The sequence below is a fragment of the Myotis myotis genome, unplaced genomic scaffold (assembly GCF_014108235.1).
Source record: "Myotis myotis isolate mMyoMyo1 unplaced genomic scaffold, mMyoMyo1.p scaffold_m19_p_11, whole genome shotgun sequence".
In the NCBI taxonomy this organism is placed as follows: domain Eukaryota; kingdom Metazoa; phylum Chordata; class Mammalia; order Chiroptera; family Vespertilionidae; genus Myotis; species Myotis myotis.
In genome coordinates this window covers 12,012,197-12,027,663 of record NW_023416315.1, presented here as the reverse complement: position 1 = coordinate 12,027,663, position 15,467 = coordinate 12,012,197, and the positions used below count along the sequence as shown (strand labels likewise).

Here is a 15,467-nt window from a genome sequence, read left to right as displayed (position 1 = left end):
CCCTGCCCTGCCTTGCCTTCTGGGGACTGGCGGGTAGATTGCCATCTCGGAGTCGGGGAAGCCTCGGGGTGCTGGGGAGTCGATGCGCGAGCGGGCGCCGGAGACTTCCTGCTGTCTCCGCCCGCTTTGCGCGGCTGCTCCCGCGGTCTCCACCGGTGGTGAAGTGCATCCCCGGTCCTTCGTGGACTGGAGGTGGGAGAAGGGAATCGGAGGTGGCTTTCGGAGTGATACTCGGGCCAGCTTTTCCACCCAGACCCCAAGCGTGCTCCGTGCATCGGCTGTGGTCCTTACTCATCATTTGGGTACATTTACAAAGGAGAGCTTAAAGTCAAGACGTTCACATCCCTTTCTCCACGTAATGGCTCCACTCTTCGTTATGTTTTTTTTGTTTTGTTTTGTTTTTGCTTTTGCTTCCTTGTGGCATTTGGCTTGGAGTTAAAAAGCGCTCCATATAGTTGTGTCAATCATGTGGCAAGGAGGGAAAATGGGCTTTTCCCTGTACGAAGTGTTGGGTGGGATGTCTTCAGTGATCAAACAAATATATTTATATGCCAGCTACCTGTAGGCCTGGAGATGGAATGGTAGAATGGTAAACAAGACGGAGTAAGTTATTGCTGTCATAGGGATTACATTCTATTACAAACTTTAAAGACCCCCCAATTTTACAGATCGTAAGTTCTTTGAAGACAATAAGCGGATGCTGTAGTGAAGACTAACTGGGAGGGCCCTTCAGAAGGTCTTTCTGTAAGGGTTACGTTTATAATTTGATGACGAAGCCAGCTGTGGAATAAATCTGGAGGACAGCAAGTACAAAGACAAATAGGAAAAAAATAGAGAAGACCAGTTTGCTGCAGCTTAGTTATTAGCAAGAGGGAAAGAGCTCTAGGCTGAGATTGGAAAGGAGGGTTGGAGTCAGCCTGTGCAAGACTTTGAAGGCCATTGCAAAGATTTGAATTTTAAGTGCAATATGAAGCCATTGAACAGAAGTGAGGAGAAACATAATCTTTTAAAAGTATAATAGGTTTTATGGAGAATGGTATAAGAGAGGGAGGTAAGAATAATAGAAAATAGACAATTTAGGAGGTGATTGCAGCAAACTAGAAGGGAGGCTTGGCTTAGTAAAGGTGGCTCTGTTTAGTGAAAATGGAAATGGGTAGATTCAGTCAGTATTTCGGGGCTCTAAGGAACTCTCATACTAGTTTGAAAATACAGACTTGAAAGTCTGGAATCTTGATGTTATAGAGTAGTAAACATCGAAGGTTAGCAAAATAAAAAGTTGCTTAAGAAAGTGAATGTCATCCTAACATGAAAATATTCACCGATGAGCTGACTACTTAAAAAATTAGTTCCTACTAGATAATCCCTGCTGCTTAACACTAGCTTCTTTTCTATTCTTGTAGTTAATATTGTTATATCCTTTATGTTTCATACCAGGCAGCAGTATCAAATGCTTATATAGATTGTGATTACAAAGCTTACGAAAGAATCAGGTTTTCATGAAATTCATAAACTATTTGAGTCACAAATAAAGTCATTGGCAAGTGAGGAAATACCTGTTAGCCAATTAATTGAAGACATTATGACATGGTAGGCATCTCAGAAGAATGATTTTAATAATAAAGGATTAAGAGATGCCCTTGAAATTGATGAAACCCTAGAATTTATACAGAAATGAGATTTTATGATCACGCTGAAAAAGTCAAACATATAATGAAGGCTACCCTGTGGTGCCCTAATAGAATTTTGCTGGTAAAATTACTCTCAGAAACTTCTAGTTAACACTCGATTCATTCTTTGCTCATTCTAAGAATTAGCACTTAGTTGTAACTAGCCTAAATTTTGTAAAGTATTTCTTGGTTCCTTTAAAATTCTAAATATACTTAAAAAAAAAACCCACCTATATAATATAAAAGTGTTATTACTTGTTAAAGTGGGTTTACCTAAAATGGCCAGTTATATCCTTAGTTCTCACTTTCTTTGTAATATCCAAAGACTTTGTTATTATGGGCTTTGTGTTTTTAGTTGTCATATTCAAAAGGAAATTGTTCTGTATGTTCTGATTCTTAAACCAAAAAACCCACGACAGACCCAGAATGAGCAGGCAGTGATATATTAAGAGGCAGCAGGCTCTTGAAAGTATTGGTAGACTAAGCAAGTATCAGTAGTGACTTCAAGTGTTCAGGGTGATGATGTCAAAAGGACTTGGAATGTTGGCATTTTGATCATTCACCAAGGTAAAACCATTAAGAATCCTTTAAATATCTGAAGGGAAAATTTGAACTGTTAACTCTCTGTCTACAACTTGCTTTTTAATTATTGGAAAATTAGGAATACCTTTGAGCAAAAGAAAAAAAATTCGTCTGTCATATCTGTCTTTTGGCAATTACATTGCTTGTAGGTAGTTATACTTAAATAAGCAGCTAATGTGAAAGCAGATGAAATAACATTATTCAACTCAACACATTTAGTGAAGTGTTGAAAGTTGATCAAGTTGGGTTTATCTGAACTCAAGATTTTAGCTGTCCATGTAATTCCTTTTCCATGAATTTTGTAAGTAATAGTAGAAATGAGAATGAAAGATATTTAAATTATTAAGGACCTCTTTTGAATTTTGTTCTACATATTTTCAGAAAGAGTATAAATCATTATTGTGAATTTAATTTGTAATCCTACTAGCCTTGTAGGTCATTAGTTATTTCTAAATTTGGCTTTACTGAATGTAATGTCCTCAGCTTGGCTGTCAATTTTGATTGTACTATCTCCTACAGTGGCAGTTAAACAGCCTGTTCAATAATTTGTCATGTTATAAACATTGCTATTTTAAAAAACTATTTTTAGTTTCATTTCCTACTTTGTGGTACTTCCCTTCATGTCTTTAGTTAGGCAAAGGTATTTTGTTGTAATAGCTTGTCATAGACTTGAAAAGGTGACTTTTACGCTTCAAATGGAGTCAGTTCTATGAAATAATGCTACTGTTACTCATGGGATGAGTTAATTTATTTCTTAGTCAATAACAAGTAGGGACTTAGAACGTGTCAGTTGTTTAGATGTAGTGGAAGTGCAGAAACCTTGCATCTTCCTAAACTAATTTTCCATTACAATGCTGATTAAGAATAAGAGTCATATGTGAACATACAGAAATGTTATGGCATGGATACCTTATTGCATCTTTCTACTAGTAAATGGTATGACAATTTTTACTATGTTTCCATATGCGTTTTAGAAAAACTATTTTACACTTAAGGTAATAATCATCTTCCTTAAACCAAACTTCAGGTCGATGCATTATTTACTTTTACCATTGTCAATGAAAACACAAAGCTGTTTTGTGTTTTCAGCTTTATTGATTGCCCTGATGTAGATTCAGTTTACTAACTTTATTGAGTGCCTACTTTGCATGTTTGATGGAGATGGGGATGCTTTTCTTTCTATTTCTCCTCCTTTCTCTTACTTTTTCCTTTAAAATATCTCTCAAGTTACTTTAAGACAGAAATGCTTATCTTGGGCTTATGAAGGGTTTTATGTTTCTATAAACCCCTCTGGAATTACATGAAAAATTTTGTCTACATTTTTAGGAAGAGTTTTATAACTTTTGTCAACGTTTTGAAAGGTTCCATGTCTCAAAAAGCACTTCTTTAAAGGGTTTATCCAAAATAGAGAAAATTAGCACTTAAACTTACATAACAAAGTATTTAAAATCTGAACCCAGATATTCAAACCTTGATAATGATGGGTATGCTGCTTTAATACCTGCAATAGAAGAATCTTCAAAAAGAAAAACTAACAGAAATTACAACTTTTTCCCCCCTAACATAGACAATGAGTTACAAGGCACTAATAGTTCTGGATCATTGGGTGGTCTTGATGTTCGAAGAAGAATTCCTATAAAGCTCATCTCCAAACAAGGGAACAAAGCCAAAGCTGCACCTCGCACACCAAGGACTATAAACAGAATGCCTGCAAAGGCTCCACCTGGTGATGAAGGTAATTTGGTCAAACTAACAGGTCCAGAAGTCTTTTTGTTGTATCCATTTCCACCAAATAATTCATGTGATTTTGCTTGTTTATACATACCTTTTAAAAATCTTACATACTCTCTTCATTCCTCAGTTTTACTGATGTCTCATTGTGGCATTTTGTATTTTTCTGTCCCTTTATAAATACAGGTGGGGCAAAAGTAAGTCTATGATTTATGATTGTTTGTATTGAAAATAATGCAATAATTAATAAATAATAAAATAAAAGTAAAGTAATATTAAAAGTAAAATTGTCCCCTCTCTCCCCCACAACTAGTCTCTCCCATAACTTGTCTCCTCCAAAATGATTGGCTATGCCATTTTTATATTTTTTCATGTAGAACTGCTCTTTTTTTATATTATTTTGCCTTCTTAGTACATACAGATATACAAAATAGGTTTAGATATTTCATTTATCAATAACTTATGTAATAATTTTTCCAAATTTTTGCTGTTAAAAACAGTGTTTCTGTGATTATCCTTGTACATATACCTTAGTATGTATACTTTGTAGAATTTAAACTTTGCATGATTTGGGCATTTTAGAACTTGGTGGATACTGTGCATTTTAGAACTTCACATATATATTATCAAGTGGCTTTTCAAAACCAGTACATCATTTTATGCTTTCATACACCAATATTAGTACATACTATTAACCTTTCAAAAATTGTTTTTTTATGCATTTTTAAAATTATCAGTGGGATTGTATATTTTTCATAGTATTGGTCATTTCTTTTACCTAGGAAATTTACCTGTTTATATCCTTTTCCAATTTTATTTTCTGTTTGATTGCCTTTCTCTTGATTTTTATGAGTTCATTGTAAATTAATAAAATTGGCCCTTTGTCATATATTACGTATATTCCCCATTTGTCTTGAATTTCATATATAAAACTAGAGGCCCAGTGCATGGATTCGTGCACATTGAAAGTAAATTAATTAGAAGGTGGCCAGTGGGGTGGGACTGGGCGAGACAGGCTGGACACGCCTTGGAGCCAACCTCCTGTGGTCCCTCCTGGGCCAGCGGCACCTGGGGCAGCACTGGGACTCGAAGGGTGTTTGCGGAGTGAGCGGGGTCCCTCCAGCAGGTGGGGTCCCTCCAGCAGGTGGGGTCCCTCCAGCAGGTGGGGTCCCTCCAGCAGGTGGGGTCTCTCGGCCAGGCCTGCAGGGATCGGGCCGAAACCGGCAGTCTGATATCCCCTGAGGGGTTCTGGAGTGCGAGAGGGCACTCTGCAAAGTTGCTATCGTTCGGCAGCTCCTGGGTTGTGCATCATAGCTACCGGTTGGACAGTTGCTTAGGCTTTTATATATATAGATTTTTGTTAAAGAAGATTCTAGGTAGCAGATATCTAGTCTTTTCTGTTATGACTTTTAGGTTTTATGACATTCTTAGAAAGGCTTTTCCCATATTCCATGAATATAAAACAGTTTTCCCAACTTACCCTTATACAGGGTCAGCAAACTATGGCCTGTGGGCCAAATAAAGTTTTATTGGAACATAGCCATGCCCATTCATTTAAGTATCGTTTATGGCTGCTTTCACAGTATATTGACATAGCTGAGTAATTGCATATATAAGTATTTAATTATATGGAATTTTACAGAAAGTTTGCTGACCCCTGCTTTGGAATATTATGGATGATATGTATTTTGTTATTTAAAAAAGTGGAACCTGGGTTTATTTAGTTTTTCTATAAAACAGCCAGCTATGTGTCCCAACTATTAAAAAAATCTATCTTGTTGAATTGGAATCCCACTATTATCATATGTTAAAGTTCTATTAGTATTTGTATCTATTTCTAGATTTTCTATTCTAGACATCTGTCTATTCCTTTTTTAGAATCAAATTGTTTTAATTGTACCTTATATTATGGTTCCTTTTATTATAGAATTTCTCTCCCTATCTGAGCAAGTATTTGAAGTCAGATGTTATAAATCCGGGTAGTAGAACTTAGGGCTGCTGCTGCATTATCAGTAACTAGATTCTCCCCCTTTGGCCTTTTTGTTTCTTAAAAACTACACAGTAATGTACATATCTTGTAATAATCCAGACAATACAGAAAAGCTAAAATCTCCCTTCTACCCTTTTCCTGTCAGGTATCCCTTCATCTTTTCCTCTCCACCCGAGCCCACACCCCTTTTTAGGGGGTACTACCATTACCAGTCTCTCTCTTAATAGAGCAGACTGAGGCTGAAGATAATTTTTGGATACATTCAATTCACCTATTTAGGGTAAAAATTGTTCATTGTCCCCTCCCCACGCCCTCCCAGGCATTGTTCAAAATATGGAGGTCTGGGTGCCAGTATGGTACAAATATACAAATATATATATGGTTTAATGATAGATGGCAGTGTTGGTTGAACTACTCTGAAAAATGATAATGTACTCCTATAATTTCATTGGCTGTTGTTCTCAATAATTTTTTGAGTTTCAGATAAATAAGAAAAATTGATTTTTTTTATTTTGAGTTTTAGATGACACTGGTTTTTATAAGATACAAATGGGCCATATAAGAGCCTAAGTTCACTCAGTTGTAACTTTCAGGGACACTCTTTGAACTTTACATTTGGTTGGAGATAATTAGATAGCAGTACACTGGAGTGTCTATATTAGCTTTAAAAAATCTTTGCATTGCTATGTGTGTGTGTGTGTCTGTGTCCATCTGTCTGTCCTGTCCTGGTTTGTGCTTGTGTGTTTGTATACAGGTGCTGTAATTTAGCCATTTGGGTAAAGTTAAAAACGTGTGTGTCTCCCTATTCTGTTTACCAGTTCTAGGGCCAAAAGAGTTGTGAGAAGCCTAGCATTTTGGAGGGATAGATTTGTCTTCTCAGTTTTACTTTAGTTAATTGGATTCTACCTAGACTCCCTATCAGACTGTTCACTTGGTTCTTTTGTATGAGATGAGAGGATTACCATCAACCTTTTCAATAGGTCAGAAAAATTAAGTTCATGCAATCTTCATATTGCTATGCAGTATAGGAGAGTATACTTGTGAATAGATACGATACGACCTTTTCTGTTTGGGTGATGAACCAAGGAGTCATTTTTTTTTTATATATATATTTTATTGATTTTTTTACAGAGAGGAAGGGAGAGGGATAGAGAGTTAGAAACATTGATGAGAGAGAAACATCCATCAGCTGCCTCCTGCACACCCCCAACTGGGGATGTGCCCGCAACCAAGGTACATGCCTTTCACTGGAATTGAACCTGGGACCTTTCAGTCCGCAGGCTGACGCTCTATCCACTGAGCCAAACAGGCCAGGGCCAAGGAGTCATTTTAATTTAAAGGATGAGGTATCAATATGTTGATGTTTCTAAAATCAGGCTCAGTTTAATGCTGAAGAAGAAGATATCTAATTTACTAAATAATAAGATGAAAATGTGCAGAATTTTTGTGTTTCATTATATCTTAGCTTCTTGCAGCATGATACTTTTGTAGTAGGTTAAAGTAAATGATATACTAGTATATCTTGAAAATTTGTGTAAGAAACGATGACAGTAATTAGTAAAGTTTTATACTAGAAACTAAAGTTTATTTCTAGTATAAAACTAGAAATGTGCATGTGCATGAAATTCGTGCACATTAAAAGGGAATTAATTAGAGGAAATATTTTAATATTGCTATTTGCCCTTTCTCTATAATAGAAGTGTCAGAGATGAAAGAAAATTAGTAAAATGTATATGAAAATCTCTCTCCTGTCAGAGTCTGGGGCGTGCTGTGGGACCCAGAGTCAAGTCCCCACCCACCCATGTGTGCCTCGAAATCACACCAGACCCAGACCTGGCCAGCCCCACCCCCATCAAGCCCTGCCAGGTTGGGGGCACAGCCTCAGGTGGCCCTGCCTCAGGTCCCCCAGCCCTGACGCTGGGATGGGGCGGCACGGTTTCAGGTCCCCCAGGGTGGAGGGCATGGCCTTAGGTCCCCTGGCACTGGGGCAGGGGACGCAGCCTCAGGTCCCCCGGCCTGGTGTGAGGGTATGACAACCATTTGCATATTAGCTCTTTATTATATGGGATAGTTGGGTCAGTAATAAGAGCACTTGAATGGGAATGAAGAGATCTGAGGTCTGTTCCTAGCTCTGCCACTTATCTTCTCTGTGTTGTTACAGTCCCCTTACTACAATATTTCCTATTATGAAGTGAGAAAGTTGGACTATATGATCACTAAGATAATTCCTAGCGGATGTTAAAACTAGTCTTGATTATCTTGTTCATAGAAGAGCTTTGAAAAGAATCAGGGAACAGGTCTATTTTACCTTGTAATGAAATTTTGAGATATGAAAAGTTAATAAATAACCCTTTCTTTTCTCAGAAGGATTTGATTATAATGAAAAAGAACGGTATGACTGTAAAGGGGGCGACCTGTTTGGAAATCAACGAAGATTTCCTGGACACCTTTTTTGGGACTTTCAGGTATGACTAAAATAAAAGCATTTATTAGAACAATAAGATATTTTAACTATTTTATTAGAGCAATGGAGGATACGTAAAGAATGGCATGAACTTTTATTATAGCTGTATCTTTGAGCACACACAACTCATTTATTAATGTCCTATTACCACCATTTCAAAAAATAATTTGAAACAATTTTTACTTAAGCCAAGTAAAATAAAAAAAACAAAAAACATGTTAACACTATTTAAGAAAAAAGAAACAACAAAAAACTGGTAGCACAGCCAATAGTGCGGAATATGTGAGGATATCAAGAAACTTTTATTTCTAATTGTTTTAACAGCACTTATACAATTTAAATTCATTGTGTAAATAAATTAAAAAGGAAATGCTTAAAAAGGAAATTGTAATTATATCATTTCAACAGATAAACATCCTAGGTGAAAAGGATGATACACCAGTTCATTTCTGTGACAAATGTGGATTGCCTATTAAGATCTATGGGCGAATGGTAAGTATAATTAAATTGAATTCTATTTTATAAATGTGAACATTTTTGTAGAGGTAAGATTCTGAAATTTAAGTAGATAGGTTTTTCACTATTTAATGACTTAGTTTGTGACATTTAAAATAAATGTGAGGTTCTGGCTGGGTAGCTCAGTTGGTTAGAGTGTTGTCCTGATATGTCAAGGTTGTGGGTTTGATACCCAGTCAGGTCAGGGCACATACAAGAAACAACCAATGAATGCATGAATAAGTGGAACAACAAATCGATATTTTTCTCTCTCTTCCTCCCCCTCCTGTCTTTCCTTCCCCCCCCCCCAACTCCCCCTCCCACTACCTCCCTTTCTTTTCCTCACTCTCTAAAATCAATAAAATAAAATAATTTTTAAAAAAGTGAAATAGCTAAGGGAAATTTTGGGATAATAATGCATTTTAATATAATTATCTTGACAAACTCTAGAATTGCTTGTAAAGTACTAATTAAGGGAACTAACTTCTGAAAATGAAATAATTTCTTTAGACTGTTTGATACCTATTAGTTTATATTTATTCTGTTTATTAAGGAAAAATGCTTTTTTTTTCTTCTTTGATACAATGAAATCAGTTACTCATTTCGGAAGGCTGTAATTTTTAATGTAAAACTGAATCAATTATATTTTTATTTTTGAGAATTTAATAATTAAAATAAGTTATAACCCTGACTGTAATTTTATAGTATTTTTGACATATTCTCCTTTTTAAAAAGGTAGTTTTACATTTGTGTTTGGGAAAAAAAATTGAATTCAATAATATATTTGTGATGGTAGAGAGCATTGATTGTGCACTGTTGCTTTGCTGTATGACATAGCTAAATAACCGTAATGGGCTGTGCGTTTTAAAATAGTCTAACATCGTTTTTCTACATCTACTAGATTTTTATAAATTTATTACAGTAAGGCTAACTGGGAAAACTGCTACTTATGTTAAATGTAGGAGATATTCGTTATCTTAGTGCTTTGGAATAATTTCAAGAGGAACAGGATAAGGTAAAACATGGTTACAACATTACTTTTCAGGAGCTTTTAACCCATAGGGACCATGATGAAATTCATAGGGTTTATACCTTCAGGAAGTATAAGTGAATGTGCATGTATACATTTATTGGGCCAGAGTTTTCATCTCATTCTCAAAGGACTTGTGACTGAAAAAGGCTGTTGTTTTTATATAATTAGTACTTAATAAATGCTCACTTTAACAAACAGTTCTCAAGTGTCTATGTCTAGGTTACTATTCTTACTGTTATTTTTTAAAATATTTTAATTTGTTCTAAAATGTGTCACTATATTTCTGTTTACAGATTCCATGCAAGCATGTTTTTTGCTATGACTGTGCTATTTTACATGAAAAAAAGGGAGATAAGATGTGTCCAGGGTAAGATCATCATTAAATTTTTAAATAATAAAGCTTGTGCTGTAAATTTATAATCTTGATTAAAGGTCAATGGCAGGATATCAGATGGCTACTCTTTCTCTGTGAGCCCAGAGTTGGCCTTAGCCTTCTCCTTAGGATAGGGCTAGGTAGCTGTTATCAATTAATTCAGATTGGCCAAAATGACAAAATATATTTGTCATCACAAAATTTGTTATAAGCCAAAAATAGTTATTTTATTGTTTTGATGGGACACTAGAGGTAGTATTGCATAGTAGCAATTGAGAGTAGCAAAGACTTTGGAATTAGAATTCTTGGGTTCAAATTCATTTTCTGCCATTTGTTAGTTATGTGATATAGACTGTTTCTTTATCTATAAAATGGAGCTAATAATAGCACCTGTGTCCTTGGATTATTATTAGAATTAAGTGAGTATATATATATGGTACCTAGCACATAGTAAGTACATATGTAAGTATAAGCTCATATTTATTACCTTCAAATCTGATTATTATGTCTTGAGTGTATCTTAGAACACCAACATGACATAGACTCAGATCTAAGTTATAAACAGCTACAGGTATTGGTTCATACTGATCTATGAATGGTTTATACTGGAATGGCGTTGAAGGGTCCAGATTAAATTAGGAATTTGATATTAATATGGAATCCCTGATAGAAGGCTTGAGGAATTGAGGAAAGCTTTGAGAGGAACTTCCTTGTCCTAGATTCCTTCTAAATGTGTTAGAAGCTGTCCCAAGAGTTATACTTCTTTTTGGTTGATAGCAAAGCCCTAGACAGTTGTAAGGGATGATTTCCTTTTATGGTGTAGGCAGTTTGGCATCACTGAGAGAGAAAGGATGATTCATTGACAAGTCATTAAAACTGATTTTCTTGGCATATTTCTATTAGCTCTTTAAACTCACAGATTGCAAAATCTGTAGTATGAGTGTAAAGAATATTTCTTCCCTAGAATTATAATTCAGAAGAATTATACAATTAAAAGTGCATAATGTAACTCCAGTAAGCACCTTACCGGTTAGCCCTTAGCTACTTAGAACATAAGCCTATCTAGATGAACAGACCCAGATCTGAGAAGTGTGTCAAAAGACCATTAAATGGAAGCCTAATAGTATCAAGGAGTGCTAGCCTTACAGCAAGTATGGAAATAATAGACTCAACTCAAAAATCAAGAATATAAAACCATGTAATAGAATGTCAAATTACCTGGCATACATATTCAATAATAGCTTATAATTACATAGTGTTCAGTGATTAAATACTGTCATTTTCATTGTTCCATTGATCTTAAGGATATCTCAGATGAAGTAGATATAAAAACATTGAGTTAGGTAGAATAGATGCTTTAACCCATTTTATAGATGAAGAAACAGACATTAAATGACTTCTCCAAAACTACAGAGCCAGTGCTAGATCCCAGTTCTTCTAATTCCTAGTTTAGTCCTCTCTCCACTATTTCAGAAGACTCTAAAGGCAAGAGTGGGTTAAATATAGAGAATGAAGAATAGTTATAATTTTGACCCCGAGTTGTTAAAATACTGAGTTTAAATTACAATTTAGAAAGGGCTTACAATTTAGAAAGGCAGGAGTATGCAATAACTCTTTAGTAGTAAATTTGACTGACCATCCAGAAAGATCCCTTCCTTAAGAGACTTGATAGCCAGGGTTTGAATTTAAATTTTGTGTTGATTAATGTTAAGAACCCTGATAATTAAGATGATCTTACTTGTTTTTGTAGTCCTTGTAGCATCTTCCACTTAGTGTTATTTCCTCAGCAAATTCTTGTTGCTCAGTAAATATGGTATAAGTTTGAATATATGATTATGGCATTTGGTTTGTGTCCCTCCCCACTCCCTTTTTTAATAAGTGGATAGAAAGCATAGACTTGTTAGAGAAAATCAGATAAATTCTAGGTCTTGGGCAGAATAAGGTCTTTTCTTTTTTTTCTTCTTTTTTTTTACATATATTTTATTGATTTTTTACAGAGAGGAAGGGATAGGGATAGAGAGTTTGAAACATCGATGAGAGAGAAACATCGGTCAGCTGCCTCCTGCACACTCCCTACTGGGGATGTGCCCGCAACCCAGGTACATGCTCTTGACCGGAATCGAACCTGGGACCCTTGAGTCCGCAGGCCGATGCTCTATCCACTGAGCCAAACCGGTTAGGGCAGGTCTTTTCTTAAAACATATTCTATTTGATACACGTTCAATTTTTTCTTGTATTGAGAGTTCTGAAGTTGATAGAAATGCTGATGCTTAATAGTGAACAAAAAACAAAGTGGGAAAGGTTAAAAGTTCACTTACAGTATAATTTTTAATTGTGAACTTCTGAAAATTTCCCATAAATTAAAAAATAAGCATATCTTTGAAATTAAGTGCATTATTTTTAAAGTCCTTTAGTAAATCAGTTTTTTTCTTCTCATTTAGATGTAGTGATCCTGTGCAGCGAATTGAGCAGTGTACACGTGGTTCTCTCTTCATGTGTAGCATTGTTCAAGGGTGCAAGAGAACGTATTTGTCTCAGAGAGACTTACAGGCTCATATCAACCACCGCCATATGAGAGCTGGAAAACCTGTTACCCGAGCTTCACTTGAAAATGTTCACCCTCCTATTGCCCCACCACCAGCTGAAATCCCTGATCGTTTTATAATGCCGCCAGACAAGCACCACAGTATGAGCCATATTCCGCCAAAGCAGCACATCATGATGCCACCACCTCCTTTGCAGCATGTTTCACATGAGCACTATAATCAGCCACATGAGGATATTCGTGCACCTCCAGCAGAATTGCCCATGGCTCCACCTCCACCTCGTTCGGTCAGTCAGGAAACCTTTCGTATTTCAACAAGAAAACACAGCAATTTAATAACTGTCCCTATTCAGGATGACTCAAGTTCAGGTGCTAGAGAACCACCACCTCCTGCCCCAGCACCTGCTCACCATCATCCTGAATATCAGGGTCAACCAGTGGTATCGCACCCTCATCATATTATGCCTCCACAGCAACATTATGCACCACCCCCACCTCCTCCACCACCAATAAGCCATCCAATGCCACATCCTCCCCAGGCTGCAGGCACTCCTCACTTGGTTTATAGCCAAGCTCCTCCTCCTCCAATGACCTCTGCTCCACCACCAATAACCCCTCCCCCTGGACACATCATTGCCCAGATGCCACCTTATATGAATCATCCTCCTCCAGGACCTCCCCCACCTCAACATGGTGGTCCACCTGTTACTGCACCCCCTCCTCATCATTATAATCCTAACTCTTTACCCCAGTTCACTGAAGATCAAGGAACTCTGAGCCCTCCATTTACACAACCAGGGGGAATGAGTCCTGGTATATGGCCTGCACCAAGAGGGCCACCACCACCTCCACGAATGCAGGGTCCACCTTCTCAAACCCCACTTCCTGGACCACATCATCCAGATCAGACAAGATATAGACCATATTATCAATGATAAGAGTATTTTGAACTGAAGATATGAAAAAAACTTATGTGTAGTCAATCTTTTAATTAAGCTTTGACTGTTCTGGGAAGGAAAACACCTCTTATTGAGGTGGCTATGAAACACTTAGGGTCTTATAAAATGGTTTTAATCTTCATCTTAGGATTGATTTCAAATACTATACTGTAGTGCAGATAAGTGGCTCAGTGGAGCACAGCTATATTTTAACAACTTTGTTCCCCTAGTGTGGTAAATTGACCCACAGGTGACCATTTGTAAAAAAATTGAAAATTTTTATTCCACTTTGAAAGGTGTTGCTTTTGTTAAACCCAGTTTTGTTTTTCTTGTGATACATTTTGTTAACCTGTGTAAAAGGATTAAATTTCAATATGGTTGTAAAAATGCTATTTTTATGTGAATTTAAGTGCAACCACATACTGTTTTTTAAAACCATATGTTTTACCACTAATTTCCCAAGTTACAATAAAATCCTAAAAGTAAAAATCTACTAGAATTTACTGTAAGGCAGACTGTTAAATGATAGAGAATTACTTCACAATGTAGGCACTGAAATTTTGAGGTATATTAAGTATATAATGCACTTCACTTGGATGCCTTTTCATTTTAGGCAATTCAGGGGTACCAAAATATGTTGAAATTCCAGAGATATATTTATGTTTGAAATATTAAAGGCATTACTACTTATTTGGAAAGATATGGCCAAAGTAACTGACTACAGTCTCCAAACTGTTAGGGGATGCTGTTATTCATTAATGCTTTTTACTGAGTGGTTGGAATCACATAATTCATCACACTTTTTAATCTTAAGTAACTATATAACTGTCTAAATGGTGTTCTTTAGATGAAGGGTGTTTTACTCTGCTCATTGTCTTTAAATATTTAGGGTTGAATAGGCTTTATGTAATTCCTCAGTTCATGTTAGAGTTTGATCCTGTGCTTAAGTGTGGTCTTGTTTATTGGGGTTTAAATCACAATTTGAATGCCATGGAGGAATTTGAATACTGTATTACTGAAGGACATTCTTGTAGTCACAAACTTACATTGCTCAGGTTTCAGTACTGTGTGATAAGGTTTCTTTCTCTAACTTGAAATTTAAAAACTATTAATGATTTTCTTTTTCTTTTATTGGTTAAGTGGTCTAAAACTTGGGATATTTTAGCATGGAGTCAACATGAAGACTACCAGATGACTTTGTATTGGAGAAAAATAATAACTAAATTGTGAATTTCAGTGCTTTATAAGGTGCCTTTAGAGTCAGCCTTTGCATTGTAGGGGCTTGTTATAGTCCAGCTAAGATAACCACTCAGTTTCTACAGAACTCATGTACACTTCATTATTCTTAGGATATATTATTATATATCCTATGAGTAAACCCCTGTGAAGTATTTCCTTCCCCCTAAAATGGTGCATAATATAAACATGAACTATGTAGTGTGCAGATACCATTTATTGAATAGTTTGTAGTGTATACATTTAGAACATTTCTTTTTGACAAAGGGTGAACTAATTGCTATTTACCACTTAATTCAGTCAGGTACAGGCAAAACAGTTTCTCATTTTGGATAATCAGATGCAAAGTCATCTATGAACTTAAGAGTTGAAGTTAGAAATAATACAAATGGCCATTTCAACCATGACCAGTT

The 15,467-nt window shown here is 36.1% G+C and overlaps 1 protein-coding gene across 6 annotated transcripts in view; it reads left to right on the top strand.

Moving 5' to 3' along the window:
• The window catches only part of CBLL1 (Cbl proto-oncogene like 1), a 17,088-nt gene extending 1,621 nt beyond the window's left edge, over positions 1–15,467 (top strand). For 2 of the 6 annotated variants that reach the window (XM_036327513.1, XM_036327515.1), the window contains exons 2-6: positions 3,817–3,984; positions 8,338–8,435; positions 8,843–8,926; positions 10,256–10,329; positions 12,777–15,467. In XM_036327513.1, the coding sequence (XP_036183406.1) occupies positions 3,817–3,984; positions 8,338–8,435; positions 8,843–8,926; positions 10,256–10,329; positions 12,777–13,815 (1,463 nt within the window). In that variant the 3' untranslated portion in view covers positions 13,816–15,467. Of the gene's footprint in view, positions 1–3,816; positions 3,985–8,334; positions 8,436–8,842; positions 8,927–10,255; positions 10,330–12,776 lie in introns of all 6 variants that reach the window. The other 4 variants (XM_036327512.1, XM_036327514.1, XM_036327517.1 and 1 more) reach the window with 2 other exon arrangements.